This window comes from Siphateles boraxobius, unplaced genomic scaffold (genome assembly GCF_051911475.1).
Source record: "Siphateles boraxobius isolate OS27281-9 unplaced genomic scaffold, OSU_SipBor_1 1, whole genome shotgun sequence".
Classification (NCBI taxonomy): domain Eukaryota; kingdom Metazoa; phylum Chordata; class Actinopteri; order Cypriniformes; family Leuciscidae; genus Siphateles; species Siphateles boraxobius.
Window position 1 is genome coordinate 3,031,062 of NW_027508699.1, and position 16,633 is coordinate 3,047,694.

The following is a 16,633-nucleotide window of genomic DNA, read 5'->3' on the forward strand; positions in this document are numbered from 1 at the left end:
CATTTGCTTTTTTAATGATCACCAATGTTAATAGTTGTTTGTTTGTTTTTTATAGGAATAGTTAATTAAAAAGTGTAACTTTTTTTTTTTTTGCATTTACTCTCCCTAATATTATTCTTCCTCAGTATTATTTCCTATTATCAGTGATTAAAGCTGCAGTCCGTAACTTTTGGCGCTCTACTGGTTTATAAACAGAACTGCATGCGTCTTATGGAAGAACATCAGTGTTTCCGCTATATTCATTCTGCCGTGGTCGTCCGCCACACCAAACATCATCCCACCACACCAAACATCATCCCACCACACCAAACATCATCCCGCCACACCAAACATCATCCCGCCACACCAAACATCATCCGCCACACCAAACATCATCCGCCACACCAAACATCATCCCGCCACACCAAACATCATCCCGCCACACCAAACATCATCCGCCACACCAAACATCATCCCGCCACACCAAACATCATCCCGCCACACCAAACATCATCCCGCCACACCAAACATCATCCCGCCACACCAAACATCATCCCGCCACGGCTGCAGCTTCTCAGTGAGGTCCGATATTGTGAATACTATTGTGGGGCTTAACAATAACACAAAGGCCTAAAAAACATTGTAACGCACCATAAAGCTTTCGTGCACTATATTCCAAGACTTCTAATGTCATTCGATAGCATAATGTGAAGTTAAAATTAAGTCGTTAAGTTAAAGTTAATGGAAACTCATCTCTCCTCAGTCATTCTCCATTCCAACAGCGCGTCGCGTTCAGTTACGACAGAAATACTGTACCGTAGTGATTCGGGATAAGACAAAAACAGAGCTTGGAAAACGGATTCATGATGTACTCGCTTCAAATTTTACTAAATTTGAACACAAAATTATATACTGCAACTTTAACTATTACATTTTGCTGCTTATGCTTTCCAATTAATTTTAAGCTGAATCTTTTTCCGCTAAACGTATACATGCTAACGATTAAAAGGTACACATTACTAGAGAACATCCTCACCAATGAAGAGGTTTGGCCGGCCCTCTGTGAGTCCTGGCACCTCCAGGTGTAAGTTTACCGCTCCCTTCCTGAGGATGGCGCCGATGAGGCTGAACTCTCTGAGCTCCCTCTCAGCCTCCAGCTCCTCCAACCACAGAAGAGCAGAGAAACGCCGCAACATAGACGACAAACTCAAGCACTGCAAAAACAGGAGAAGAGCTATAACAGTTTCTATTAAAAAGGGACGTGTATTAAAAAGAAGTATTTTGAAATAGTACTTTTTTATGAAATGCTGAGATTTGGGGTGGGGTTACGTTTGTCCAACCAGACGGAGGGAGTGTTCAAGACATGTATTTAAAAGTCATTATTGTGCAATTCTACTTGGTGATTGCACTTTACCTCCCAAGCCTTGTTTACACCTGCTATTAAAAAGCCATTGTTATGCTATTTTAAAGGTTACTCATTTCGGAGGTCTCATACAAATAAGTTTACATGCATCCAAGGTCAAAAAGCACTTTCTCAAAATATACATCGCAGCATCAGCTCTTTTCTCACAAAAACAATCAATAATTTGTAATTAAGGTGCATTGTACGTTACAACGGCTTTCAAATAGAGTAAAATGGGTTATGATACCCACTTAACATTATTAGTAATAATTTAAAAGTTCCGTTTGGAGGCATCATATCAGTATCGATTTCAACGTAACGTTACTTTACTAAACAGCATATTGGATCCGTACATTCACTCTTAAAGTGACAGCAGCCTAATACATCTGCTGCTGTCTGTGTCAATATTACTTGAACAACAAAAGACAACAATATAATCACTCACTGCTCTTGACTTAATAACTAACTTTAATTGCAAGAATAAATCTAAATGTAATGTTCACAATTAGGACTATCCAGTGTTATTTGACATTTGATTGCTTCATTCAATTTCTGTAGTATTTCTTAACCGAATACTACTGTTAGACCTACCTGAAAAACTTCTTTATTCCATTGTATTTATTTGTGCTATAATTTGTAATTAGATTTTTTGTTCTTATTTTATTACTGTTAAAGGGGTGGTTCGGAATTTTGGACATCGGGCCTCATTTACAAGTTAGCCTGTGTGTTATTTACCAGTGGAGTCAGTTTTCGAAAATGTTCACCCAGTCCTTCCAGTTGCATAGTTCGCCGGTGCTAGGCTAGCGCGAGTCAATGGTATTGGTTAGCCTACCATTAAAACAGTTTTATCCACTCCACAGTTCACCAAAAGCACATCAATTATAACGCCAGACTATCGATGTAAATGTCTGTTGAGAGAATAATGTTAGAAATCAAACTACCCTTTCATCCCATTGCAATAGTTATACTTTGTTCCCTGTATTTATCAGCATAGTCTACAGCGGCGGCGGAGTGATATTAAGTTACCTAGGCAACCGAGAGAGCCGGTCCACATGACAATCACGCAAGTGTATTTACCTGCCGCTGACACTCGTCATCACTACAGAAACAGAGTTTATTTCAAGAATAAAGCAACAAGACATATGATTATGGCCACATTTGAAAGCCATGACATTGTTTCGGACTTTGAAGACGATGAAGATGAGGAAATGTGTGTTATTCAACGAACCATAACGTTACATGTATGAGCCAGAATACACAGACGAAGAACTAATCGAGATGGATGCTAAAAGGTCAGAAAGAGAAAAAATTCTCCACAATGCATTGAACTGTAACGTTATCTCCACTAATGTTGTCAGTGTCGATCTATCAGTTATGAAAGAGTAGCTTCATTAACGTTAGCTAGCTAACGTTAGAGTAGCCTAACAAAAGTTATTACCTGTTCATCTGTAGCTGTTGGTGAATCTGGAAAGACGGCTGGAACTGCATTCCAACTCAGTGACTTGTTATCGTTTCGATCACTTTGTACAAAGTCGTCTGATCTAAAATGATCGCTACAAATTCGGGCCTTTAGTAGTGTCTCTGTCGGTGTCTCCTTATCCAAGCCAGCAGCAAGAAGCCACAGTTGGTTCCTTTCTGGATCTCTTACTGGAAATCTGTAGAAATTTTTTGCTGACCATCTTTTTGGTTTATTTGTACAATTAAAACTACAGTGAATAACCATTTTGCCAATTCTTTCAATTCCGATCGAAAGTTTCAAAATCGAGACTACTTGACGTTCCGACTGAACGTAGTGCGATTCTGTTGTGTTTACTTTCCGGCGCAGTACTACTCCCGGAGCAAAGTAAAATTCAGCCGCTGCTGAGAAACTAGTTCCTGTAAATGTAATTCGATCATTGAAATATATTTTGATATGTCAAACTACATTGAGTAGTTTGATTTCTAACATTATTCTCTCAACAGACATTTACATCGATAGTCTGGCGTTATAATTGATGTGCTTTTGGTGAACTGTGGAGTGGATAAAACTGTTTTAATGGTAGGCTAACCAATACCATTGACTCGCGCTAGCCTAGCACCGGCGAACTATGCAACTGGAAGGACTGGGTGAACATTTTCGAAAACTGACTCCACTGGTAAATAACACACAGGCTAACTTGTAAATGAGGCCCGATGTCCAAAAATCCGAACCACCCCTTTAACTTTCAATTCAAATGGATTAGCGATTCGGTCATGTATGGTTGCAGCAAGATGCAAAAATAAAATGCTGGATTTCAGTGCAGCAGTCCTTTCTTTATTAAACAAAATCTAAAACACTCAGGAGGAAACAGGAAAAAAACACTATAAACTTGACGAGATCAGACAAAGAACTGAACAACATAAAGGGCTTAAATACTGAGACAAACTAATCAAAGAAACGAGACCCAGCGGTGACAACTTAAACAATTGGAAATGTAGGCAACAAACTACTGAATTCAGGAAACTACTGAAAACCGGGACACAGAACTGAGACATAATAGAGATCGCTGAGAAATGTGACCAACTGGGCGGCAACGTCATTAGAACACAAAGAATTATGGGTATGTTTTGCCCGTTTACATGGGCTAGCATAGCAGGCTAGTGTTCTGGCATGAAAAAAAATGAAAAATTAGCGTGAAAAACAGAATATAATCCTACAAAATGCAGCCGGCTGTGTTGGGGTCCTTTTGCAGACAGCCTGAAGAGCTTGATGACATGGTTGCTTGCGATAATCAGAACGGTCCTATACAGTGGTTCCATTTAGGTTGCGTGGGACTCATCAGCACACCAGCCAGAGAAGAGTCATGGCAATGCGATGCCAGACATCCCAAGTCTCCCGGAAGTTCCGGGAGTCTCCCGCATATTGATAGCGGCTCCCAGATGCCTGCAAATTAGTTCAAATCTCCAGGAATCTAGAGCCCGCGAGCTCCAAACAGTGTAGCGCAGAGAGGGAGAGAGTGAGAGACCTTGCGTGTGTGCAAATGTGCATCTATCCCTCATGAAGTGCATGTAAGTGCACAATTCTTCCTTAATACAGATAAAGGAGGCAGTATTTTATTTACAGAGATGGCTAAAAATCCTTACATGTGAGAAGTGACCTTACAAAATCTTTTGGAAAACAAAAAAACATATTAGATGTGAGCTTGGTGTGAGGAGCGGATTTTTTAAAAGTCGATTCATGCCAGAGGCTCATTATAGAACTGCATTTTTAGTAAGGATTCACACGTTAAACACATTACGCTAGCATGATACAGATGGATCACTCAAATCAGAAAAAAAATTTAAAGGTTATGATGACGCCGATGGACATGAGTGGCTGCGGGAGGTTCTCAAGCCTACTGAAAATGATCGGGCAACACGATCTCATGAAAGTGCGTATCTATAGCACAAATTTTATTTCTCGTGCCATTTATATGGCAAAAAATAGTTTTTGCGTGCAAATGAAACACACTAAACCCCTTGGTGTGAAGTGGGTTCACGTCATAAATTGCGTATCATATGAACGCGTATCAGATTTTTGGTGTATAAATGGTACGAGAAATCAAATTTGTGCTATATATACGCACTTTCATGAGATCGGGCTGGATCGGGTGAAGCATATTTTAAACAGGTAACACTTATTCAAACTTATTCGCCTTCTCACTAATGCATTGCATTCAAATAAATGTGATCTTACAGTACTGTCGGTATTTGATTTCGAATGAGCAGAAATCAGTAAGAAATGTAGCGACCCGTAGATAAAATAACTGATGAAAACGTAGTTATTGTCTTCTTTCCAAACAAAATGTGCTCTGCAAAAAGCAGCAATGATATTTAACTTATAATGCTGATAACCATTGTGGTGGCAATTTTAATGATATTCATTGATCTTTAGTAAAATATAGATGATTCAAATAATGTCACATGTGTGTCTCTCACTTGTAGTGAGAGAAGATTCTGTTTATGTACCTGGGGAGGCAGAAGGGGGAGACACTCCAGAGAACAGACGAACAAGGACCTCTGACCTAGATGTCAGAAGGCCATTTGGTGCAGGGGAGCTTAGTGGGCCAACTAGACGTCTATGGAAAACTACTGGGAGGAAGGCTCTGGGGGGAAGAAGGCCTTGAAACTAAGATAAAAGCTAGTTCAGTCTGTCTGGGGGTGTGTCACTCTTCTGCACAGGGTAACAACTGTGTATTAGACTGCTCCTATTCTTGCAGGAATAAATACTTCTATTTTATATAATTTGACTATGAGTGTCTCTTACGCAGTGATGTTTGTTTGAGATGAATTTTTGCCACAACAGATTGGTGTCAGAAGTGGGATTCCTTGGAAGTGCCTTCTGGACCTGAGAGCGGACGGTGTTTGGCCACCTGGACTGAGCAGTTCCAGCTCTACCTCGTAAATTTCAGAGAGAGGGGCCGACCGCTATCAGGGCCAGGAGAAACTCCACTGGAATCAATTGAAAGAACCCGGTGGCAACAGAAGCATCTCTGGTAAGAGACAGTTCAATTTATTTTCTTTTGGGTAAGTTAATTAAATTCAGTTTAATTGGGGAGAAGAGTGAAATTGAACCATATTGGCTGAAGGCTGTTTCTGTGGTACGTAATCTGAGATTAATTGAGATCTATATAGATCAAGAAATTTCAAACAGATACGAGGGAAAATGATCTGAGATTAATTGAGGTCTGTAACAGAACAAGAAATTTCAAGCAGATAAATAATCTGGGATTAAGTGAGAACTGTAACAGATCAAGAGATTTCAAACAGATAGGTACCCTGAAAATTAGTTGTTCCACGACGGAGCAAATTGTTTTTAGGTACTGAGGCTAATTAGGGGGAACCAGAACAGTTTTTGGGTAAACCTTAATTAGGAGGGCACTAATAGTGCAACCCGACCGATTTGGGTTAAAAGAAAGAATCGGGTCTGTTGGGGACGCCTAAACAGATTAGAGAAAACGCGCGTTGAAGAGAAATCCACAGGGAACAGAAAACAGCCAGTATGGGAAAATCTCAGAGTAAGCATGCCAAATTTGATACACCGGTTTTCTGTAGAACTAGGAAAATATGGGGGGAAATGTATGTTTTAGATATTGAAGTAGGAAGAAGCAATAAGGCTGTCTGTGTGAAATAGAGGGAGCTGTAAGTGAGACTTGGTGGAAGAGGGAAGTGAAAAAACAAAAAGGTGGTGTGTGAGACATGTGTGTGTGGGGATTGTGCAAACAATCATGTACTGGTTAGATAATGAAGGAACTGGCATGTTTGAGAAAAGAAAGGAGAGGATAATGAAGGAACTGGCATGTAGGGAAAAGAAAGGAGAAATATAGTAGAAAACTATATGTGATGAAAATAGACATGGTCTGACAGAATTTATGGAAGTCAAATTAACTGTTTAAATGATATGAAAAGTTTTAGAATAAAATAAGGCATGGTATGATTGACAGGGATTAACATGATATGAAGAATGTTTTAAGCAGAATGGGGAACAATTCTAGATTTTGATAAAATAATGATTGAAATGATGATATATCTGCTTTATTTTATTAATGTTAAGAAAATAAGGGTATTGAAGCAAGTAGCTATAATGGTTGTCTGTGTAATTTACGGACTGAGTAATATAATCTGTTTTGGAGAAACAGTAGAGATAAGACTGAGACAATAATGATAATATTAAGTTGAATCTGCAGACTAACCATGTGATGGAAGGGAAAAGGCTTCAAACCAGTTGTAATGAAAATAATGATGTACAAATTGTTACACTTTATGAAGAGTAACTGAACAGTCCGGGAAAATAAATAAATAGTGAGACAGAAGAGAGCAAATGCTGTAAACAGCTCTGCTCTGAAGATCTCATTTTGAAGAGATTTGCAGATGATGTTTTGTAAAAGATAAGCTGGGATAACAGCAACAGTACTTGTAATTAGTGTTGTTGATGATAATACCAAATTAGTAAGGTAAAGACAGAAAACAAATTCGAATATTTTGAGCATTCTCTGTGCTGCTCATGAAATTATGTTCTGCCAATAATAATGATGAAGAGTATGAGTTGGCTATTGTGATTGAATCCGCCATTGGTGGATGGTCAAAGGAATACAGAGAACTGCTTATCAGTGGGTCTGGTTACATTCCTGAATGGGACACACACTGCTTCAAGGGTGTGCAGTTAAGTTGAAGCCCTTTGGAAGCTCACAGTGATCAAACTATAGTAAAGGACAGGTGTCTGATGCTGTAGTTGAGGCTGACACACGAACCAACCAGATGACAGAGAGTGTCTTGATTGTGGTCAGCAGGACCATTTAACACGTGACACATTTCTGATAATAATGTGGGGTTGAAAATAGATCAGTGTTTAAATGACGACAGTGACAATTTTTGGTCTGAGAAATAAGAGATAAAAAAACAAGGTCAAAAGATTGAAGTCTTAAAGTGAATCCTTTTGTGACTCCAACAAATGTGAGTTGCAAAATATGTAAAGGTAATATAGAGAGACAGATCTCAAAGATGATTTATAATAACTGCAAAAGATGCAGAGTAGCCTTGTCAAAATTAGTGTGAATCCTAATTGGAGATTGATAAACTCCAAGAGAAAACTTAAGTCAAATATTAAACTATGGTTGAGAACTTGACAATTAAAATTGAGATTGAGAAATGTGAAACGTTATTGAGAACTAGAATAATTATTTTTATGTAAGAACAAATAAGCAGAAGCAGTAGGCTACTGAATTAACAGTTGCTAAATGTAAAATGTGTTGAAAGGCATCTGATTAAACAAACAGCTTGAAAAGTTGACCATGAAAGAGCTAGAAGCTGATGCTTTGCTTTTAAAAGATAAGCTTGTGATTTGGCTGAAACAGTTCGCTTATCTGAATCTGGTGTGTGCTGTGGCTGAAAGTGCCAGGGCGACAGAGACTCAATCTGAATGGAAATTTGTAATGTCTAGATTCCCTGACGTGGGCAAAAGACAACTGTAAAACTATGTTTATTTGAAAACACATGTAATTTCTGGCAAAGATGCCTTAAGCTGGGCTAGAGTTAAAATATGGTAGATAAAGTCTGATGTTAAAAGTTTTATGAAAATGCAGTGTACCAGTCCTGAATGCCTCAGAGTCTCTCTCTGATTCAATGTGAGCTAAAAGCTGTTATCTGAGCCTGTGTCATAAGTAAAGCACAGTGTTTAAGTTGAAAATCATAGACATGGAGAGGTTAAAAGAAATCATTGCCGTTCAGAGGGCAATTTGTATTTGTAAATGGATTTAAGTAAAACTGAATGACTTTAAAGAAGTCTTTAAAATAATGCAGACCTTAAACGATAGAGGTGACATTTTGATTAGCGTATTTTAGGACCAGTAACAACTTTGTCTCATTTAGTCTCCACCATTCAGGACCGATGGCTCCGGCTACAGATGAAGTACACTGAATGTACGGTTGTGATCTAAATTCACTGAGTATAATCTAAGCAGCTAGGTTTCTGCTTTTAAGATATTTAATGGATTTAAGTGATTAAATACTGTTGTTATTGACCTGTCTCCCTGTGTGAACACTATTAGGCAATCCGAATGGCCCTGGTGACTCTTGAACGTGCCTTTCCTAAGCTCCAGAAAACAGCTGAGGTCTGTTGAAGAGAACTGATTGTGTGATTGGAAAGAGCGGTCACCAGTGGGCACGAGTGACCATCTCGATGACGGGTAAGACCTTCTTTGGCCAGACAGGGGGCAACCTAAGCCAGAGTGGATCACGTAAAGTCATTGGGCATCTCCTGAATGGAGGTGTGTTATGTGAGACAGGTATGAGGGTTGAGCAGGAGCTGTGAGGCCAGCAGCGTCCTTATGCCGTTAAGGGGAGAAGACGCGGTGACGAGTCACGGCATGTCTCCCCAATAAAGCAAAGCTCCTCTATATATACCACTCGCCAGAAGAAACCGCATTAGTTGTATGGCTTGTTTTTTTATTGTGACAAGCGTCTGCAAATATGCCAGGGGAAAACACCCTGATGGAGATTATAGATAAAGGGCTAACAGGAGTGGGCTTTCAAGAGCCAGCTGAGGCCATGAAGTGATTCCCATTAGCTGTTGTGGAGACAGTAGCGAAACTTTTTATGTACTGGTTTGCCTTATGGGCAAGGAAAATCATAGTGTTGATTTTGAACTAATAGGTCTATGACATAGTTTTAACTCTTGAAGGTCGTTAGACATGGTGGTGGCTAAAGATGAAGACAGCTTTTGATTTAAGGAAAGTCTGGATGACAAAGGTGAATGGTCAAAGGTTATTGTAATGAATACAAATTTTGTCTAAGTTACAGCCTTAGGAGGCTGGTGGAAAAATTATTTGTTATAGTGAGAGAGACTGCCTGAGTTGGAGGAAGGGATGGAAACTGTGTCTGTCTTTCTGTTATCTGCCTGCTAGAGCAAGCTGAAGCAAAATAATGATAATGAAACAAAACAACCCAGCTGACTTGTCTAAAAATCAAATGAATAATGAACAGACGTGCTTTGAAAGTGGTTAAGATACCATGTAAAATTAGGTAGAAGCTACAGGAAAATGGGAAGTTTAAAATCTTATTTAAAATTTAAATCTTTTAGCAATAATATAAAGAAAAGTGAACATTGAGAATGAGCAGTTAACATATGTGTGTCTAGTATGAGTGTGTGTGTGTGATGGTGACAGCACTTTATGTCTTGTATGTATTAGTTTGGGGCACTAATATTCCGCCTGAATGGTGTGTATATTGCCTCATTAACCTCTGGAATGAGTTTATCATTACAGATGGGTTAAGGCAAATGACAAATTTTAAAGAAGCTGATAATTCTGATGAAGAGACAATACAGAACATGGGACAAGCTTTAAGTTGATTGGCCATCAAGCTCTGTCTGGTAGTAATACTTTTGTCATACATAATGTAGATTTGAAGATCAGTAAATTGGAATTGTGTAGTTGTAGATCACCATCTGGCATGGGCTGAGATAAATGAAAATGTTGTAGATTTGAGGGAAACAACAAAGTGACATATTGGCTAAGTCAACATGAAATTATCAAGAGAGCCCCTCACATTTATGATTATTGTGAACAAAGGGGGAGAAATGATTGACTGACATTGACCAAGTCTGCACAGCACGACCTGAAATGATAGGGAAAATTGATGACTTTGGAAATGTTTGTAGATGACTGACTTGAGAGACCAAACAACAGGCCTGAAAAGCAGAATACGCTGTGAGACTGAGGGCCGTTGCCTTTCAAATACTTCGATAAGAAGATGAGATTGTGGCTTTAAGTGAAGAATGTAATATTTTTGTTTCAGAGGCAGAGAAAGATGTCTGGAGGAAATTTGTCTGAAGGACAACGTTTGGGTTAGTGTTGATGGCAAACTTTATAAAAAACACTATGTTAAATGTTATGTTAAATTGATGCTCGAGTTGTGTCGTGCATCAAGAGGGAGATGGTATAACAATTGCCAAATATGGTTTATTAAGGGGTTCACATTTGCTGAATAAATGTTGGGAGAACACTAGGGGTAATTTGATAAAAGCCCTGAAAGAAGCCATTTTTTCTGCCTAACAAAATGGATGTCTGTGAGTGTGCCGCACACACCAATAACAAAGTTTGTTTCAACAGGAAACGCCAGGGCATCGAAGGCCACGGGAGAACAGTAGACAAAAGAAACTACGTACTTTACTATCTGACAATAACCTCGAAATCTGTTTCTCTTTACAGAGAGCATGCAGGATTGGGAGACAGGGCAAAATGTGCCCACTAAAATAATGGTTATGGATGAATTTGGCTAACTGTCCTGGCCTGGGTTATTAGTGTGGCAGAAAGGTGCTACACCTGCGCAGCGCATAACTTAAAATTTTCCTTTTACAGAATGTCAGGAAGGATTGGATCAAACAGAACTAATTCTGTTCCAAATGTATAAATATTGTGTGGACATGAGGATAGGGGTTGAGTGTTTTTCAGGGTAAAAGGACCCCGAGTGCTATTAAGTGAGCAAGAAATTATCCGGAGATAATGTTTCAGGTTGTTGATTCCACAGGTCACACCAAAGGGAAGCGGTCAAGCGGTCACTAACAAAATACTTAAGGTCTCCATTCACAGGTGACAGTTCACTCCAGTGGGGGTGCGGTCGTGATTTAAGGGAAAACCTTATAAGGATCAGAAAATGGTTGGAGAGTGTGACACCTGGGTCCAAGCCTCTCACCTACACCAACAGGCCACAACCATCCCATAGTCCATGGGGCGAACGAGATGATCAACACGCCTGGAGGAGGATGTGAACCAACTAATGGTTTAAGAATGTGGTTTTGTGATTATTTTGAGGATTTGATTCGATTAAATCAAAATAGGGCTTAGTATTGATATACACTAGATCAAAAGATTTGATTGGTTACTTATTCATTAGGAAATATTTAAGGAAAATGTTTTTGGGAAGAGAAGATCTATTAATTAATGTAAATTATAGGGATAATTGTTGAAGCTTATTAAGTAGAACCACAGCATGTTTGAATTAAAAGTTAAAGGTAAAAGAACACGGAACGTCCGTGGGGCGAACGAGATGATCAACACAACTGATGGTTTAAGTTTAACAGAAGAATCTGTTTTTGTGATGATTTTGTTTGATTGAATCAAACTAGGTATTGATTTGATTGTAAATGTAGAAAATATATTGATTGTGTCCGTAATGGAAATATTAGAGTTAATTTTGAACAACTACATTGGTTAAAAGAATGGATAAAAAAAAATATAAAACCTTTTCTGGATAGATTTTATTAAATATGGTGTTAAATAGAGCTTACTAAGTAAAACCATTGGCTGAATCGAGTTAAAAGTTAAGAAAATATGGTTAGGAAAATGGAGGCGATGTATGGAAATGGGCGTGGACTGATGGTAAATGGATAAGATTGGTTAATCTTTGGGGGGTTGGGGGTACTGTACTACCAATTTCAGCGATAGGATTATCAATATTGTTATGTTTACCATGCATTATAGTGTGTTTCCAGCTCAGTACAGAGACTGGTTAAAGCTGGGAGTCTGTTCAATTGGATGAACAAAATATGATGATACAAGTAGTGGGAGCTACTGTGACATGTGTTAAAGTGTATGTTTCCTTTTCTTTTTCTTTATTTCTATGAATGTTTTTGATATGAACAGAAGGTTAAAAGCTGTGGTTATCCGCTATGTGTTGACGTACAAGGAGAGGGGTCGAAATGAGGGATTTTATTCTACTTTTATTTCTTCGTATTTCTTAGCCTGTTGAAATGCCATGTGGGTTTCAAGATGTGTAATGATAACCAGGGTGTTAAATTGATGTGTTTCCTACTTAAACTATACACTATTTCTTGTTTATACTGAGGTGACTGAGGGTCCGACCTAGGTCGGGAGTGCAATAACAGTGCTTATTCATTCAGCCCGGCCGCAGATAAAGTCTTTACTTGCTTGCTAATACTTAAGGGACTATCCCCACAAAAACAGCCTTATGCCTCTTCATTCTAAACTTTTCTTCACAGGTTCAAGGAGAGTGATCATTTATGCAAAAATCAGAAATGAAGAGTATAAGTGTGATGATATGACTTAAAATTTGTCTTATTGTTTATTATTGTGATTATGGGTAATAATAATGATAAAAAGTGAGGAGTTGTGGTGGCAATTTTAATGATATTCATTGATCTTTAGTAAAATATAGATGATTCAAATAATGTCACATGTGTGTCTCTCACTTGTAGTGAGAGAAGATTCTGTTTATGTACCTGGGGAGGCAGAAGGGGGAGACACTCCAGAGAACAGACGAACAAGGACCTCTGACCTAGATGTCAGAAGGCCATTTGGTGCAGGGGAGCTTAGTGGGCCAACTAGACGTCTATGGAAAACTACTGGGAGGAAGGCTCTGGGGGGAAGAAGGCCTTGAAACTAAGATAAAAGCTAGTTCAGTCTGTCTGGGGGTGTGTCACTCTTCTGCACAGGGTAACAACTGTGTATTAGACTGCTCCTATTCTTGCAGGAATAAATACTTCTATTTTATATAATTTGACTATGAGTGTCTCTTACGCAGTGATGTTTGTTTGAGATGAATTTTTGCCACAACACCATATAATAAGCTTAGCATGTCATATGAAAAGTTTGCACACTATCCAATAAACCATATTGAAACTATTCTCCTAATGTTGTTTTTTATTAAATATGCCTATATATTATGATGAGGAGAAATTTTGTGAGATTTCAAAGCATACTTAAATACTTTATTAGCAATTTCCTCGGGGAACGAAGACAGAGCGGTGTTTCTGATATCAGTGAGCGAGGAGTGGAGCGGTAAATGGTGAACCCGGAGCGGAGCTGGAGCGGACTGATTATTAAATGCTCGGAGCGCGGAGGGAAAATTGTTGCCGCTCCACTCACATACTCTGGTTAAGGACACCGCTCACATACTCTGGTTAAGGACAAGCGGTCAGTCCGTGAACGAGACAAGGGCGCGCAAGTCGTTTTTTTCTGAATATCCAGTTCTCCTGTTGTTTCAGTGTAGTATCTACCAGCAGGTAAGGTTGTTTTCGATTCTCTGGTTATTTTCTTGTTTTGCCTTCTCACAAATTTGTATTTTAATTAGACGCGTTCCCACTTTATATAACAGCCGCTCTGAATAATATTGCAGTTTAAATTGTATAGCACTTAAGTGAGCGCTGTCCAACAGCTAGTTTCGATTCCTCTCCCATTATTCGGGTGTTTTGCGTTTGCTGTGTTAATTGCTGGGCAGAAACAGCAACTGTAAAACAGATATAAAGTCGAAGAGATCCAGAACAAGGCCAGGACAAGCGGTCAGTCCGTGAACGAGACAAGAGCGCGCAAGTCGTTTTTTTCTGAATATCCAGTTCTCCTGTTGTTTCAGTGTAGTATCTACCAGCAGGTAAGGTTGTTTTCGATTCTCTGGTTATTTTCTTGTTTTGCCTTCTCACAAATTTGTATTTTAATTAGACGCGTTCCCACTTTATATAACAGCCGCTCTGAATAATATTGCAGTTTAAATTGTATAGCACTTAAGTGAGCGCTGTCCAACAGCTAGTTTCGATTCCTCTCCCATTATTCGGGTGATTTGCGTTTGCTGTGTTAATTGCTGGGCAGAAACAGCTGTCCTCACTCAGGCGTTAGTACGCATTATATCTATGTAGTGCGCGCGCTGTCGCGGAAGCGCCAGCGGAAGCGTTCAGCCTCCTCGTGTGAAGACCGACTCGGGTAAAGACCATCGACTCTACCTGTGCGACTCCCCCGAGCAACGACACCAGCTACGCACTTAAGTATCTTCTTCTCCCTTTCCTTTCCTACTTGTACTCTATTTCCCTTAATCAACATGTGCTTTCAATACATTCCTGTTGTCTCCCGACAACGCACTCTCATCACGCACAGAAGGCAGCGCAATACTGCTAATCTGCGTCCCGTTCTCTCATCCACACACACACCTCTCTCTCTTTCTATGGGTCTATGGAATTGTCAGTCAGCAGTCAATAAAGCTGACTTCATTCCTGCCTTTGCATCTCTTTCAACTCTTAATATCTTGGGCTTGACTGAGACCTGGATCCGTCCAGAAGACTCAGCAACCCCTGCTGCTCTCTCTAACAACTTCTCTTTCTCTCACACCCCTCGCCAGTCTGGTAGGGGTGGGGGGACTGGTATTCTCATTTCTAACAATTGGAAATACTCAACTCTCTCCTCTCTATGCAATAACAACTCATTTGAATATCACGCTATTACACTTACAACTCCCTTTAAGATCGAGATTGTAGTCATTTATCGCCCCCCAGGTCAACTGGGAAGCTTTGTTGAGGAGCTGGATGTGCTGCTGTCCTCTTTCCCTGAGGACGGCACTCCACTTGTAGTCTTTGGCGATTTCAACATTCATCTAGAGAAGCCGTATGCTACAGATTTCATCTCTCTCCTAGCCTCATTCGATCTCAATCGGCTCATCACCACAGGTACTCACAAGTCAGGCAACCAACTGGACCTGGTCTACACACGCAACTGCATCACAGACAACATTTTGGTGAAACCTCTCCATGTTTCAGATCATTTCCTCATTACTTTCAATCTACAACTCACTATCCACACTCCACCAACTCCCCTACCAGTTACCTTCAGACGAAACCTGCGCTCACTTTCTCCCTCCCGTCTTTCCTCTGCTGTGTCATCTTCTCTTCCCTCACCCTCACAATTCTCATCTCTAGATGTGAATACCGCAACGGATACTTTATGCTCCACATTAACTTCTTCTTTAGACACTATCTGCCCTCTCTCCTCCAGGCCAGCACGCGCTACCCCCTCTAACCCCTGGTTATCTGAAGTTCTTCGGGAACACCGGACTAAACTCAGGGCAATGGAGAGGAAATGGCGCAAATCAAAAGATACATCTGACCTGAGTATGTACCAATCTCTGCTCTCTTCCTTTTCTGCTGATGTTCATGCCGCAAAATCTTCATATTTCCACAACAAGATCAACTCCTCCTCTAACACACGAAGACTTTTCAAGACATTCAACTCTCTCCTCTGTCCACCTCCACCACCACCCACCTCCTCGCTAACTGCTGATGATTTTGCTAACTTCTTCACTAACAAAACAACAACCATTAGCAGTCAGTTCTCTCCTCCACACACACAGGAACCTAGTCCAACCTCTCCCACAGCCAATAACCTTCTCTCCTCCTTCTCTCCTCTAACCGAGGAAGAAGTATCTAAACTTCTCCTCTCCAGTCATCCTACCACCTGCCCTCTAGACCCCATCCCCTCACACCTTCTTCAACCCATCTCTCCCACACTTCTACCAGCACTCACACACATCATCAACTCATCCCTCCATACTGGCATTTTTCCTACAGCATTTAAGCAGGCTCGGGTAACCCCACTGCTTAAAAAAACAACTTTAAACACATCACTTCTAGAGAATTACAGACCTGTCTCTCTCCTACCTTTCATTGCAAAAACACTTGAAAGAGTTGCTTTCAACCAAGTATCATCTTTCCTGTCTCTGAATAACCAGCTGGATGTTAACCAATCTGGCTTCAAGAAAGGGCATTCGACCGAGACCGCATTACTTTCAGTCACAGAAGCCCTGCGGATCGCCAAAGCTGCTTCCAAATCATCAGTTCTCATTCTCCTAGACCTGTCTGCTGCCTTCGACACTGTGAATCATCAGATCCTTCTGTCCACCCTCTCATCACTGGGCATCACTGGATCTTCCCTCCACTGGTTTGAGTCCTATCTCACAGGTAGGTCATTCAGGGTCGCA

At 40.1% G+C, this 16,633-nt stretch overlaps 1 protein-coding gene across 2 annotated transcripts in view; it reads right to left on the minus strand.

The window, feature by feature from the left end:
• Nucleotides 1-16,633, minus strand: part of mov10l1 (Mov10 like RNA helicase 1) — a 68,059-nt gene that overhangs the window by 25,330 nt on the left and 26,096 nt on the right. For both annotated transcript variants that reach the window (XM_077242260.1, XM_077242177.1), the window contains exon 10: nt 1,016-1,193. In XM_077242260.1, coding sequence (XP_077098375.1) covers nt 1,016-1,193 — 178 coding nt within the window. The remainder of the gene's footprint in view (nt 1-1,015; nt 1,194-16,633) is intronic.